The sequence below is a fragment of the Phalacrocorax aristotelis genome, chromosome 10 (assembly GCF_949628215.1).
Source record: "Phalacrocorax aristotelis chromosome 10, bGulAri2.1, whole genome shotgun sequence".
Taxonomy (NCBI): Eukaryota; Metazoa; Chordata; class Aves; order Suliformes; family Phalacrocoracidae; genus Phalacrocorax; species Phalacrocorax aristotelis.
In genome coordinates this window covers 12,600,904-12,614,959 of record NC_134285.1, presented here as the reverse complement: position 1 = coordinate 12,614,959, position 14,056 = coordinate 12,600,904, and the positions used below count along the sequence as shown (strand labels likewise).

Genomic DNA, 14,056 nt, shown 5'->3' with positions numbered 1-14,056 from the left:
GTATTGATAATCTTGAAATGCTAGGTTTAGTTTAAAGAAGATCGCTTTCATTAAAAGACCGAAGAGTACAAAAATAGATCACTGAGTATGTTTGGTATGCCTATATGATATGTATTACTGTTAAGACAAATCCAAATGCATTATTCAGACAAAAAGAGCTATTTAAACAAAAACAGTATCTGCGAAGTGGAACCCCTAGGGACAATCACACCATATTCTGCAAGTACCAGTCTGCCACCTCCTGTGTAGCAAATCAGGAGGAGAGATGAAAGCCATTAGAGAGTGTGAATTGGATGGGTTATGGTGTGCTTCTGAGTGAACAGCAGAAAGGGTGAGATAGGCAAGAAGTAAGAAGAATAACTCCAGGAACAGGATCATTTCTGCTCATGCCCATATCAGATTCATTAGTTTTATTTTCTCGTGCTCTTGCATAAGGGACATGCATGTACTGGAGCAATGCAGTCAGAACATTCAGGAGGAAAAGAAAACGAAACTTACCACTGAGGAGGAATTTCCACAGGGACAAAATTTCGGTTGCACAAGTGAACAAAAGCTGCTGCTAGACTGCAGGCAGCCTTCACCTCCTGTGATTCACAGGTGTCGTATGTACACATGCTGTAGAATGGTGCGGGGTCCACCTTTAACACAAAGGGGGTTGTTCAGAGGAGTGGTGTGCAGGGTGCAGGCACACATCTCTTCTGGAGACAGCAGTCTGGTAATACACCTGCAGGTGAACTGAAAAGGAAGTTGGATTTGTGTGTCCCCGCACCCGTCCCACACCCTTGTTAGGACCATTCACAAACCTTTATTCCCTTCCTAATGTTGAGGCGTTTGTTCGTATTTCCAAACTGTAGGCCTGTACGCTAAAGAGTGATTTAAGTCATGCCACAATTTTGTGGACGTCAGTTAAGGAAGCCCTTCATTTATATTTATGGTGATAAAACACTTTTTTTTTTTCCTGTCTGGATTGGCCTGATTACTTCTAAAGGTATCCACAACTAAACTATCCTTGCAACAATTATGTGTACGCCTTTGAAGCATGACATTTGGGTATTCAGATAGTCCTTTGGTGGCTGCAGTTATACTTACAACTTTGAAGCAGTTCCTAAGAAGTGAACGTGATTCTTCAAAAAACACTTTACAGACTTTTTGCTTGGCTGTAACTGGACAGGGCTTCACTGTCTTCTGTACGAGACTGCACTTGTTCACCTGGGAAAACAGATTTACTCAAGTTGGGTGGGGTTTTTTTTGTTTGGTTGATTGGTTGGTTTGTTTTTTTTTATTTAAACATCAGTGTAGTTTGAATTCTTCAAATTTCCAGTGTGAGATGGTTTGAAGGAAGATAAAGGCAGCTCGGTACACTGCTCTGATTAACATTTATTGTTCATTAATACTGAGAAGTACCTTGCACGCGTCATAAACAAAAATATGTGTCTCATAAATATTACAGATTACAGACATTGTTTCCTTTTTCTATTGATTTTGTTATTCACTGAAGGATTTTGGTGGGTGGTTGCTCACACAGTAAGCCGTTGGCTAGTTGTCTTAACTTTTATTATAGATGACAGATCAGAGTTGTGCTTTTACTAGATCTTTTTGTTGGAGAAAAAACCCCTTCATATCCAAACCCATAGCTGGGTTATTTGTAGGTAATAAACAAGGCAGCTTTAAAAAAAAAATTAAAAAAAATCCCACCAAACTGAAGGTCCCTACAGTTACAAGCATTTTTGGACAATGAAATGTGAATGGATTTTTGTTGTACATGGTTCAGGTAAGGTCCCTTAGCAGACCAGCCAAAAGCTGATGATGGAGCAGCATTTGCTAAAGTTTCTTAGGATTTGTTTTGACTGAACACTGGTTTTAGTGCTGTCTCTCGGATCAGCAACTTACTGTTTTTTTAAAGCAGTAATTTCCTGGCAAATCTTTTTGAGTTCAGAAGTTCTTTAAGCAAGTGTCAACTCAATTTATTTGAATTACTAAAAAAAATTGACTGCCAGTTTCATCTCTCATATAACCCTCATCCTACAGGAGTCAGACATTTTCAGTCTCCTTATTAACCTCTGCACTTTGTACACAGCAGCTGGTCTTGCAACACTAGAACTTCACTGACTTTTTTTTGCAAGGTCAGTGTATGACAAAGGCTTGGAATAAAGCTCCTGGTCATGAGTTGCCAGTCTGCATTTATAGCTTGATGTGAGGTGACTCCAGCAATGCAGAGTGACTGACTGCTTTTATTTCAGGCTTTGATACCTGGCCAGATTTAACCTGATGATGTTTTCACTTTCTGTAGTGTGTTTAGTTGTGCTAAAACTTCTGGTCAGGAAGGATTTTTTGCAAGCTCCATTTTATCAGCCCAGCTGAATACACTGTCTCTTTGAACTGGGTATTTCCACTGCATCATCTCTGCCTACTGCTTTAGAAAAGTTTCTAAGACTTTGCATGAACTCCTGACTTGGCACATCTGTTTTTCTGGCCATGGCTTCAGTGATGTATGACAACAGTACATTATTGGCAAGTCAGTCTTTTTATTACTTTTTTCTGAAAGGGATATGACTGCAAACAGCACAGAGTTGAGCTAGAGTAATCCATAAATTTTTCTTGGTGGTATAAAGCACTACAAAGACGTAGTGGCCTAGAAATAAACCGTAAAAATCAATAGTGTAAGCACAGCCATTATGCCATCAGCCACTTAAGGAAGGACATACATGACTTCCCAGCTTGTTTATGACAGTAAGTTTCTTAGGTATTACTTCTAATTGATTATTATTTTTAGTTCAACATCTCTGGGTAGTTTTGCATTATGAATATATTACATGTTAATAGTGGTAGCAATTAAAAAAATTACACCTATAGTCAGTCATGTCATGATCCCGCCCCATTATTAACATAAACACAGGCTGCAAACTCATACCTCTCCAACAGTACGGAAAATTAACAGATACTGGAAGCAATCCTCTTTTTTAAAGTAATGTACAGAAATAAAGCTGAAAATAGCACCATTTCTGTGCCCAGAACTTGGGCATCTTCTGGTGAGAGAAGGTAAAAGGAAGTCACAGAATCTTAGTAGTATTAGCGTTGGTTCTTTTTTTTTTATTATTTTTTTTTGTAATAGAGTCTCAAGTTAGGCTTGAAGGCATTGAGAGGATCCTGTCAACATGGCTTGAGAGCACAGTAACGCTACTTTTTGGTCAGTTGCATTCACAAATGGCTGTGTACACCTGCATGTTCCTGAGTACACCTATATTTAGATTATTTTCAGCTGAAGATAACTTACATGAATGAAGGTTAAGCCTCTTTGAAGCAAAGAGGTATACCATTACTGGTATAAGAGTAAAAGAGTTGCAACCTTTATTTAAGATAGTTATAGGAAGTCCTTTCATGCAAGTTAATAATTGAATCAGTAGGAGCTAACTGTCCAAAAAAGTCTCAGCACTTAGTGGCACGGGCATGGAGAGCAACTTTACTAGTTACTGGTTTTTAAAGTTTTATTCCTTAATAAGATGAAAAGCAGGAAGAACAAAAAGAACCACAAGAGGCTTAATGTACCCAGCTATAACAGCTACAAAGAAAACTTAAAGAGGGAAGACTTCCTGGTACAAACTGGCCTTACTGATGAAGATACAGATTTGTCCCAGACCAACCAGCACCCAGCTCTGCATTCCAGAAAGAGGTATTCTAAGTAGGAAGACATTAAAGATACTTGGTTCTAACATCACTTTCATCTAATAGCAAAGCAGCCTCCATGTTTTACCCTACCACTTAGGCCAAAAATGCTCAACACTGGGAATTCTTGTATATTTTTTCGCAAATATGTGCAACCTTTTTCCTGTTTAAACACAGGAAAACAAATCATATACAGTATGCTGCTGTTTTCACCGTCTAGCTTTAGTTCATCTAAGCCAAACCAGTATGTCACATATTGCCCTTTGTGCGCCAGCACCGCTGGCAATCTGCATAGAAAGAAGCCCTTCAGCTCGTCACCTGCCAGCTCTGTGTGAACTCTTGCATGTTGTCAGTGAAGGAACGATTAGGAAGGATCCATTCATTTCCAGCTTCATTATCATTGGTACCAAAGAGCCCAGCTGAAATACCTGGTATGAAATGGAAATGGAGTAAAGTAGTAGTTGTCACAAGTAGACACAGGAAAATTTTAGGAGCTGTCTCTGGGCTCTGATCAGTTTGTACAGTAGAGCTCAGCTGTAATGCTGAACAGGGAAAGTATGCCCAGGCATCCATTATGGATTTTTCTTAGTCTCCCTTGCCATGTCATTTGTTAGCTGTTCATTTACTTCTCCTGATCAGATAAAGGCATTTTATCCATTCTTTGCTAATTTCAGGGGTTTAGAATAGTGTGGGAAATGTATTCCAGGTATACCAAAAACCCTGGAAGCTTTTAGGCCTCCCTCTTTCACGCTCTTGCAGGTTTGACAAGATAAGCCTGCTCTAGAGCAATGATTCTCAGACAGGGTGTGGGGTTGGGCTGACTGCATTACATCTACCCCATATTTCTATCCGCTTTATTGCATTGAAACAGTAGATAGTAGCCTCAGTAAACACGTGCTCTTCTTACTGGAATGGTACGTGCCGTGCTTTATTTGGCAATAACTGGGAATGCCCAGGGGCATTTCCAGGGTGTGTGTAAATGAAGAGCAGAAAAGCAAGTGAAAGACAACCCACATACTACTACTACAGGTGACGATCAATTGGAGATACAGAAAAAAATGACTAACGGTTGGCACAAGCTGTATGATTGATACTCACCATGGTGCCACCCAGCCAGAGTGACAGTACAGAGGTCATACTGAAAGTCACAAGAGACAGAAACTCCCATATGATTAGACACTTCTATTTTGTTAGTTTCGCTCCTTGAATTAGTGGTATTCTTTCCAAGGGCTGGGTCCAGTACTTGGCAGTTCTCTTCCATAAAGGAAAAGTTATACATCCGGGATATCTGTTTTAAAATGAAAATGCAATTTCAAATATGTCACAATGAAAGTTCAATGGCAGGCGAGCTCAGGCTGGGTTTGTAGGTGGGATGGGGTCAACTTTGCTCAGCCCAGAGTTCAAGATTAAGAATAGGGTTGTGTTAAACTTCTGAAAGCACGGGAAAGCACAAGGCCTCCCACGTATACTGTGGCTACGGGCCCAGTTCATTCTCCAGGCCTTTCTAACTGCCATTCTCTTAGACCACGTAAGAGGAAAGCTGAAAAGTTCGTTACGCCTCTCTTATTTTAAGTACCCAGAGAGTAAAGAGGCAGCCCTTGAGTTAAAACTGGTTTTGTTTTGGAGAGTTATTTCCTGATTAAAAAGTGGTTACTTTCTAGCAGTTATATCTGAGAGCTGTTCTGATCTATGTTTTGAGCATTAATATTTGATTAGTTGGTTAAAGATAATTTCTGGGCTGCAAAAGAAGAATGTTTGACTTTCCCTTCCTACCTTCAGTCTTGGGTAGATACTGATTACCATCTGGTTCATCTCCACATACAGTGACCTTGAGTTATTAACTTCCTCATTTAGTATTACAGTGAAAGTATTGCGAAGAAAATCCTTGGCAAGAAGTACACTGCACTTTGATGCCAAATCATAAATTTTTCCATCAAAAGTCATAAGATGCTTGGTCCCCATTAACATAGCATGATCTAGAGAACGATATTTCAGAATATTTCAGAATTTCAGATATTTCAGAAGAAACATCAGTGATATTTGGACAGAGCAGAAAGTGCTGTGCTACTACTTGCATACTACTTTGCACACAAAGAGCTTCTAGCTGGCATGCTCTTAAAATAATCTCTCAAGCTATTGTTACATTTTAATTAGTTGCAAGTTGCTTGAAATAAAAATTTCTCCAGAAAGGAAACAATCTAATAGTTTCTTTTTCATTACAAATCCACCTGAATGTCCTAAAACTTTGAGAAACATGAATTAGGATTCAAAGCTCAATGTGATCTATAGTCATGCTACTCAATAATCGTATTTGTAAGGCTCCCCCCCCTCCATATACACATTATACATTCCTATGCAGAAAACAGCAAGAATATTAACTGTCTCCAAAAATACCCTGCCAAACCAGAGCATCAAGCAGAGTTGCAATCCAGGAAACACTGCTGATGTATCACTCAGATGATTTGGTCACTAGGACCTACATTCAGTGCCCTCCGTTGTGCCCGCCTACTGGGAGGAAGCCTTTAAAACCGTCTTTTTCTGGAAAAGCCATTATGTACAAGGGACAGTAGGGACTGTTAATGCAGTCTTTTAGCATTTAGCAATGCTTTTTCAGGTAATGCTGTCTCTGAAGTTTTGGTAAGGCTGAGCTTTTTCATCCTAGAGGCAATAGAAGCAATGTCACCAGTTTCAAAGTATGAACAAAGCCTCCATGGCAAGACCCAGGGCCAACAGGTGTGACTGGCATTGAACCATATTATCAACTCGCAAAAGCATATCGATAACAGATAAATTCCACCTGCTGATTTCCAGTCGCAACAGTAGGAAGTGCAGAGTTGCAAAACCTGCATTAATATTAAGTAAAGGAGTATTTATTGCATGTCAACTTAACCCAAAATGTTGATACAGATACAATTATTGTTTTACAAGAAAGACTGTAAGTAAAGTTTATTGGAAAGTTATTAATTAGTGATCATGTCTATGTAAACCACTATTACAAATACAATTTGTAAAATTTAGAACTAAGTGGAAATAGACCCAGTAACAAAACAAAGCAGCAGTTTGACAGGGCTTACATTCAAATGGACTCTCCATCATCCTCCGTTTGAATCTATAATACTCTGCCATAATGTTGGTATTGTAGAGGTCTTGTAGAGGCCTCATTAGCTTTTCTTCAATAAGATAATTAGTAATATTTGCCAGATCCAGGGAGCGGTCTGCTTTAGGAAGTACTGGCAGTTTCACTGCTACTGAACAGTTCCTGTAGAATACAAACAAAACAGCGTGTGCCCTTATCCACTAAGCTGATGAGATGCAGTTGCTTTATTATTAGAAATGTGGAAGTGAAATATTCATAAGAACTGTAGTCTGGTTAGAATGGCAAAACAAAGATATACAATGGCTAAGACCTGCAATACACCATGCCTTATAAGGCCACTTATCACAGTTATTGCTGTCCTGTTTGCTGCTAGGTAGCCTCTTTTGAAATGCAGCCTGTTCTGGTAGGCAACAAAAATACATTGAACTGTGATGCCATGTTCCCAAGCAACCCTCGGTGGTTTTCCGTGACCCTCAGAGCACAAGTTGATGTAGCTATGCACATATTCTTTTAGAACACTACCCGGCAGCAGGGATCCTGCAAAATAACACCAGTTACCTGGCTGAGAAACTGTAAAGGTTGAGTAAGGTCTTCCGGATCTTGCTCACAGCTCTAGAAAACATGGCCTCAGCCCACCTAAGCATCTGCTCTGTAGTCTGTTGGAGAGCCAGAAAAGGAGGAGATTACACAACCGACTTCAGCATGGCTTCAGGGTCAGTACTTGATAATGAGTTCTAAAGCAATAGTCAGTGAAATAGCACTTTAGTCTCTCTTGCATTTATCACTTGCCTGATGGCATCTTGTCATTTAGAGGTTAATATCCAGAGACAGACACTAGTCGCTACAGCAACAAATAATGGACAGAATCCTTTCTACAATAACATTACTTAAAATATGCCAGTATTTCACTGAGTTAATGTGCTTCAGTATCTTGCAAAGGATTTATATCTTTGTTAATATAAACTGGTGTCATGACATATCCTTTATGCTCTTCATTTCAACTAGATGAGCCCAAACACATTTGTGTGTTATCCATTGGAATCACAATCCCTCCTTTCTATGGGAGAACAGCAAAAGCTACATGAATGACAGATTACTGCTGCTGTGATTTCAAACAAAACTAGTAAAACAACCCCTCCTCTAGCTAGAAAAGTACTGCTTTTGAACCAGGTCAAGTATTTCAAGAACAGTAAATTAGCTCTGCACAAGCTTGTTATGTGGAAAGATAACTACTGTTTCCATACCAAAAATAGGTAAATGTTTTTGTGTATCCATAGTTCAAAGCTGAGACTTAAATTTGTAGGCCTTGTCTTTCAAACCATTACAAATGGAGAATTGAATTATACCAACCATATCCAGGCCTGCTTTCACAGCCTTTAATGCCACCTGGATTGGTTCCATTAGCCACACATCTTTTACAATCCTGGGCAAAAAAGCCTGGATTTTCTTCATGTACTCTTCTGTCTTCTCTTGCCAAACTTCATCCAGTGGCTTCAAGGTTACATCATAGTAGGCATCCTTCAAAGTTGCTAATGGCTCTGAAGCAAACACACGACATGAAAGAAACCTTAGCTAGTATGTTACGAAGTGGCTGTCCGTTTGTTTCCCCACAGTATAAGTGAAGGAGGGACACAGGAAACAGGGAAAGGCAGCTTTGTTTTCATGCCAGATAGGCACATTTCACCACCGTCTGCATTGACAGTGTTACGAAAAACCAAGAGGCAACTAGCCCTAACCCTGATTCCACTCATATGCTTGATATTATAAATACATTGTTGCAATATGCCACCATCAGAGATGTACAGCTCAATCTGCACCTGCTCAAGGACTAACACAACAGTTTGGTCACAGCTGCTTTCAAACACAGTATATCAACAAAATCCCACTTTCGAGCAGGAAGAGTCTAGAGGTAAGTAGCCCAAACTGAGGTTTTAATCTTGCAAGAACTGAAGGTTCTCTCAGCTAATGACAGCTGACTGCATTTCTCAATGGTTTCAATATGAGCCACAGTCCAGCTGAACGGTGAATTAGTGGCTACAGGATAGACTTGGAAAAAACAGATCAAGGGAAATCTGATGAGTACAAGCATTCTAAACTCAAGGATGGGTATGAACAGCCCTTTGGGAGGAAATGCTTGCCAGGGAACTGTTAGCAGAAATGCTTCAACTTAGGAATTAGGACTCTGTTCTCATCCGATTGAACCCAGACTCCTGTGTCCAAGAGAATGGATGCATCTTCAATGATTTCACTAGAAAGGTGGTGATACTGAGGTTACTTAGAACTTATTGCATCAAGGCTCCCACTCTGTAAACTACGAGCCAAGGTCAGCACTTTTTGCTAGATCAAAATAGAAACATTTGTGCTGTTTAGCATGTTTTATACTTAAGTTTGTTTTGCCCTGCACTGACATTGTCCTTATTCTCCTTGCTTTGCACGCTTTTGCTTACTTTGCAATTCATTCTGCAGTTGCTGGACAATATCTTGAATTTTATCCAGGTAAAGCGGGAGCTTGCTTCTCAGTATCTGCCTGATTCCACTTCGCTTCCACACCTGGGCGACAGCTCTACCCACACTGTGGAGGAATCTTGCTACCTTTTGCAAGGCTATTGAAGGCCAGCCAGCTGCTTCAGACAGAAAGTCAACTTGCTGCACCTACAGTGGTTCCCAGAAAACAAGAAACATCAAAATACATAGTGATGACAAGCAAAGCTTTGACTCCGTTCCAAGGCAATTCTGAACTCCTCAGTGTTGGTGCAGAGATATAGGATCTTTATCGCAAAACATGGTTTTTTTGTCTGTGTATGAATTGCAGGTTAGCATGGGACTAACTATTTAAATGTTTGAGCAAAACAAAACAACTGCATGCAATAGAATGATGTTTAATTAACACTACACAAACATTTCATGGTGCTTTCACAGATGATGTACAGATACTTACTGTTCTCCTGAATCTCCACATATATCCATCAAACTTCTTAATCTTCTCCACCAGTTTAGCTTTCATAAGGCTCCCAATTTCATTAAGTTTGTTCTGTGAGACAATGGAAAAAAAACCTTGAATGAGGTTTTGCAATGATTTAGATCTTTGATTTAGAATATGATCTCTATCATGGATCTAAATCATAGATCTGTAATTTAGAATTGCTTGTGCTGGGTCTAAATCACTCAAAGTTTGTACCAGTTTAAATGCCAGCAAAGATCCACAGTGGCCTCCTATTTCTCAAGGGAAATGACTTCTGTATTATTCAGTGGTTAGAAATGGGAACAGAAGAGTCTAAGGATGAAGAACTGAGCAGCCTCCTCCAAACAGAGAGTATGTGAACCCCTATTAGAAGTAAAACCACATTCAGGAATTCTAATCTTAGTTTTGTAACCAACATGCTGAACCGCTCTGGCACATTACTGCTACTCTCGCTTTATTTAGTTATGCTCTTCAGAGAAGAACGCTCTAAGTGGGAGTCCCATATGTTCTGTGCTTTCTAGGTATGGCTGAACTTTTCAATTCTCACCATGGTGTCTTTTCACACCAAAGTGAAAAATAATGTTATTATGAGTTTAAAAATTGCATAATTCCCCTGTTTGCCTGCTTACTCACCAAATCTTGTACCTGAAGCCTGCCTGGAAGGTGTTCCACCGGACTGACAAGATTAAACAATATTCTGGAAAAATCACACCACAATTAACTGCTCAATATATTCATCAATGACCTGGATGATGGGATAGAGCGTAACCTCAGCAAGTTCTCTGATGATACCAAGCTGGGAGGAGTGGCTGATACACCAGAAGGCTGTGCTGCCATCCAGTGAGACCTGCACAAGCTGGAGAGCTGGGCTGAGGGGATCCTGGTGAGATTCAACAAAAGCCAGTGCAAGGCCCTGCACCTGGGGAGGAACAACCCCAGGCACCAGCACAGGCTGGGGGTGACCTGCTGGACAGCAGCTCTGCTGAGAAGGACCCGGGAGTGCTGGTGGGCAGCAGGTTGACCCTGAGCCAGCCATGTGCCCTTGTGGCCAAGAAGGCCAACAATATCCCGGGTTGCATAAAAAGGAGTGTGGCCAGCAGGTCGAGAGAGGTTATCTTCCCCCTCTACTCTGCCCTAGTGAGACCACATTTGGAGTACTGTGTCCAGTTCTGGGCCCCCCAGGTTAAGAAGGACAGGGAACTGCTTGAGCAAGTCCATCAGAGAGCTACCACGATGATCAGGGGGCTGGAGCATCTCCCTTATGAGGAAAGGCTGAGAGACCTGGGTTTGTTCAGCTTGGAGAAGAGAAGACTGAGGGGAGATTTCATCAATACCTATAAATATCTAAAGGGTGGGTGTCAGGATGGTGGGACCAGACTCTTTTCAGTGGTGCCCAACGACAGGACAAGGGGCAATGGGCACAGGTTGGAACACAGGAAGTTCCACCTAAACCTGAGAAAATCTCCTTCCCTGTGAGGGTGCCAGAGCAGTGGCACAGGCTGCCCAGAGAAGCTGTGAAGTCTCCTTCCCTGGAGGCATTCAAACCCCACCAGGACGCGTTCCTGTGCCCCCTGCCCTGGGTGTGCCTGCTCAAGCAGGGGGGTTGGACGAGATGATCTCCAGGGGTCCCTTCCAACACCTATCATTCTGTGATTTGGTGATTAACTGCCGCTGAAGGGTCTCACCTCAGCCTTAAGAACTGGATCCCCGCATCCATGAGACAGAAAACTCAAGCTTCCGTTAACAGCTGTCAGAGTCATTTGTCCCATGTTTTCTTGCCTTTCACCATTAATGTTGAGATAGGTATTAACAGTAGCCATCTGTTGCCCATCAGTACAAGCACTGACTTCCATTCCTTCTTCCAAATCCCCTTAGGGAATGAAAAGAGAGCTTCATTTACGGGAACAACATTGACAGACATTGTCTCAAAGTCAGCTTTTTAATTACTTACGTGATCAATCAGTGTCTGAGTGTGTTAAGTGTTTGTGGAAAAAAAAAAGACATAAACAGGAGGAAATTAGATAAGTATCAGTGATTTTTCTCTTCTGTGTGGCTTGTGAATGATTTACAAATACAGATTTGCTACTGCAAAGAAAGCACTGAATTGCTATAAATCTAAATAATTCCCTCAGTCACAGTGATTCACAGGCTTTTTTCTAGTCTTCCACTGTCCCTTGCTGCTGATATTTCAAAACAGCTTAGACCATAAATGAGTGTCAGTCACTCATCCACCCATCGCACACAAAAGCTATTTCTGCTCAAGTAGTGATGAGCATAAACAGAAATTGTTGGTGAAGTGCACATAGAATCTGGGTTGAGAGAGTTGAGTTGAATCATTTCTAGAAACTTACGGCTTCAGTAATTCACAAACCCTCTTTCCTCTCGGTTGTCAGTCAGAATTGACTGCTGCTGAGAAAAATCACCCGCAGAGGGTGATTTAATACATCTGTTTCAGCATGGGGTAGAGTCAGCCTCTGGAGGTGCCTTTCTCTTTCCCTTCATTGAAATTGGGATGTAACAATTATCTTAAACGAGGCACACAACTTTAAGATGGCTAAACAAGATGAAATGAAGCCTATTTTCAATCACTGTCTATTCTAATCTTTCTCTGGCTGGTAATGATATATATCTGTCTCCCAAACTGACCATTGTGTAACAAGTTTTAAGCTTCAGTTTTTCATTATCTGAAAGACCATAGCTTGAATCGCCATGCAACTGAGCTGGCTTAGCGCTAGAGGGACATAGCCTTTCTTCCTGCCTCTTCATACCAATGACAGCTGTGAATCAGAGAATCATAGGATATCTCAAGTTGGAAGGGACCCATAAGGATCATCAAATCCAACTCCCTGCTCCTTGCAGGACTACCTAAGACTAAATCATATGATAAGAGCATCATCCGTGAAGGTACGTACCTTTCAAGTATCCCATGTAGTACTGAAAACACTCATTTCCTTTAGAAGCAGCTACTTTTACTTTCTCTTTCTGATCAATAATCCCCTCCACCAGGATTTGGCTCTGAACAGATGAGGAGGTGGCAGTTCCTGTCAGGCCTAGCCAAATATCTTCAAAGGCTCTTAACTGCAGCCATAAAGGAAAAACATTTATTTAAAGCCACCACACAGAATTAATGAACATTCAGCAATGATGCTCAAATATCAGTGCATCGCACGGAAGGCTAAGTGGTAAGGGAACTGTTTTCCAATGCTTGTGCCCTACACACGAGTTACACTCTTAAGAGAGGTACAAGCATTAGGATGATTGGCTCAAGAGCTGAATGACTGGATAGCATAAGGCTTGTGGACAAAATATTAATGGTAGCAATGAAAGAAACAAACAGTCAGTTCCCTGTAAGGCTGCTAATTTGTGCCATTTATTCCAAAACAAAGACTAGAGAAAGTCCAAGTAGAGCAGCTGATAATTCTTTCATATCCCTTCTTTCTAAAGAAAGAGGGGAAAATAATTTAGTATTTGTCCTAGCCTGTTATTGATTAAATCATCTTTTTGTTAAGGGGTGGCCTATTGTCTCAGTTAATTATGATGTTCCTTCTACTTTTCTGCCCCACTCTTTTGCTACCACAAGCTTCTCCACATTCTTCATTTCACAGAAAATCAAGAGCAAATGCAAAATAGAGGGGGAGAGAAAAAGGAAGAGTTTTACCTCAGGATGCGCATCATATTAGATTTTCTGTGCCTTTCTTAAGGCCAGTTCTTTTTTCCTGGCAAATGATGCTTTGTATGAGTCTGTATGAGTATGGTGCAATAAAACATGCTTCACCAAACAGAGCAGTCATGCTGGTGAGCTATAATAACACACAGCCTCTTACAACTTCTATGTACTCATCCTGATTTCAGCTTGGATAGAGTTAATTTTCTTCCTAGTAGTTGGTATAGTGCTGTGTTGTTTTGGATTTAGTATGAGAATAATGTTGATAACACACTGATGTTTTAGTTGTTGCTAAGTGGTGCTTACACTAGCCAAGGACTTTTTCAGCTTCCCATGCTCTGCCGGGTGCACGAGAAATTTGGAGGGGACACAGCCAGGACAGCTGACGCCAACTGACCAAAGAGATATCCCACACCATATGACATCATGGTCCATATATAGACTAGGGAAAAGCTGGCCAGGGGGCCACTGCTCAGGAGCTGGCTGGGCCTTGGTCAGCGGGTGGTGAGCGACTGCATTGTGTATCACTTACTTTGTATATTTTTTATTATTAATTTTACTTGATTGCAATTACTAAATGAATTAAATGCAATTAAAAAATGAATTTTTTTCACTTCTACTCCTCTGATTCTCTCCCCCATCCCACTGTGGGGAGCAGTGAGCAAGCAAC

At 40.9% G+C, this 14,056-nt stretch overlaps 2 protein-coding genes across 4 annotated transcripts in view; one reads left to right on the top strand and one right to left on the bottom strand.

The window, feature by feature from the left end:
* LOC142062933 (uncharacterized) overlaps positions 1 to 14,056 on the bottom strand; it is a 110,442-nt gene that overhangs the window by 3,536 nt on the left and 92,850 nt on the right. The window contains exons 61-72 of the mRNA XM_075106199.1: positions 12,635 to 12,800; positions 11,408 to 11,592; positions 9,699 to 9,791; positions 9,208 to 9,412; positions 8,111 to 8,298; positions 7,319 to 7,416; positions 6,738 to 6,922; positions 5,437 to 5,639; positions 4,762 to 4,951; positions 3,982 to 4,091; positions 1,090 to 1,209; positions 499 to 638 (exon numbers count right to left, since the gene is read on the bottom strand). Of these exons, the coding sequence (XP_074962300.1) occupies positions 499 to 638; positions 1,090 to 1,209; positions 3,982 to 4,091; positions 4,762 to 4,951; positions 5,437 to 5,639; positions 6,738 to 6,922; positions 7,319 to 7,416; positions 8,111 to 8,298; positions 9,208 to 9,412; positions 9,699 to 9,791; positions 11,408 to 11,592; positions 12,635 to 12,800 (1,883 nt within the window). The remainder of the gene's footprint in view (positions 1 to 498; positions 639 to 1,089; positions 1,210 to 3,981; positions 4,092 to 4,761; positions 4,952 to 5,436; positions 5,640 to 6,737; positions 6,923 to 7,318; positions 7,417 to 8,110; positions 8,299 to 9,207; positions 9,413 to 9,698; positions 9,792 to 11,407; positions 11,593 to 12,634; positions 12,801 to 14,056) is intronic.
* Positions 1 to 14,056, top strand: part of RMI2 (RecQ mediated genome instability 2) — a 56,063-nt gene that overhangs the window by 38,524 nt on the left and 3,483 nt on the right. Inside the window, exon 7 of one of the 3 annotated variants that reach the window (XM_075105281.1) lies at positions 9,257 to 13,999. The exons of 1 other annotated variant lie outside the window; for it this stretch is intronic. The gene's annotated coding sequence lies outside the window, so the exon portion shown is untranslated. Of the gene's footprint in view, positions 1 to 9,226; positions 14,000 to 14,056 lie in introns of those variants that run through there. One more of the 3 variants, XM_075105282.1, reaches the window with a different exon arrangement.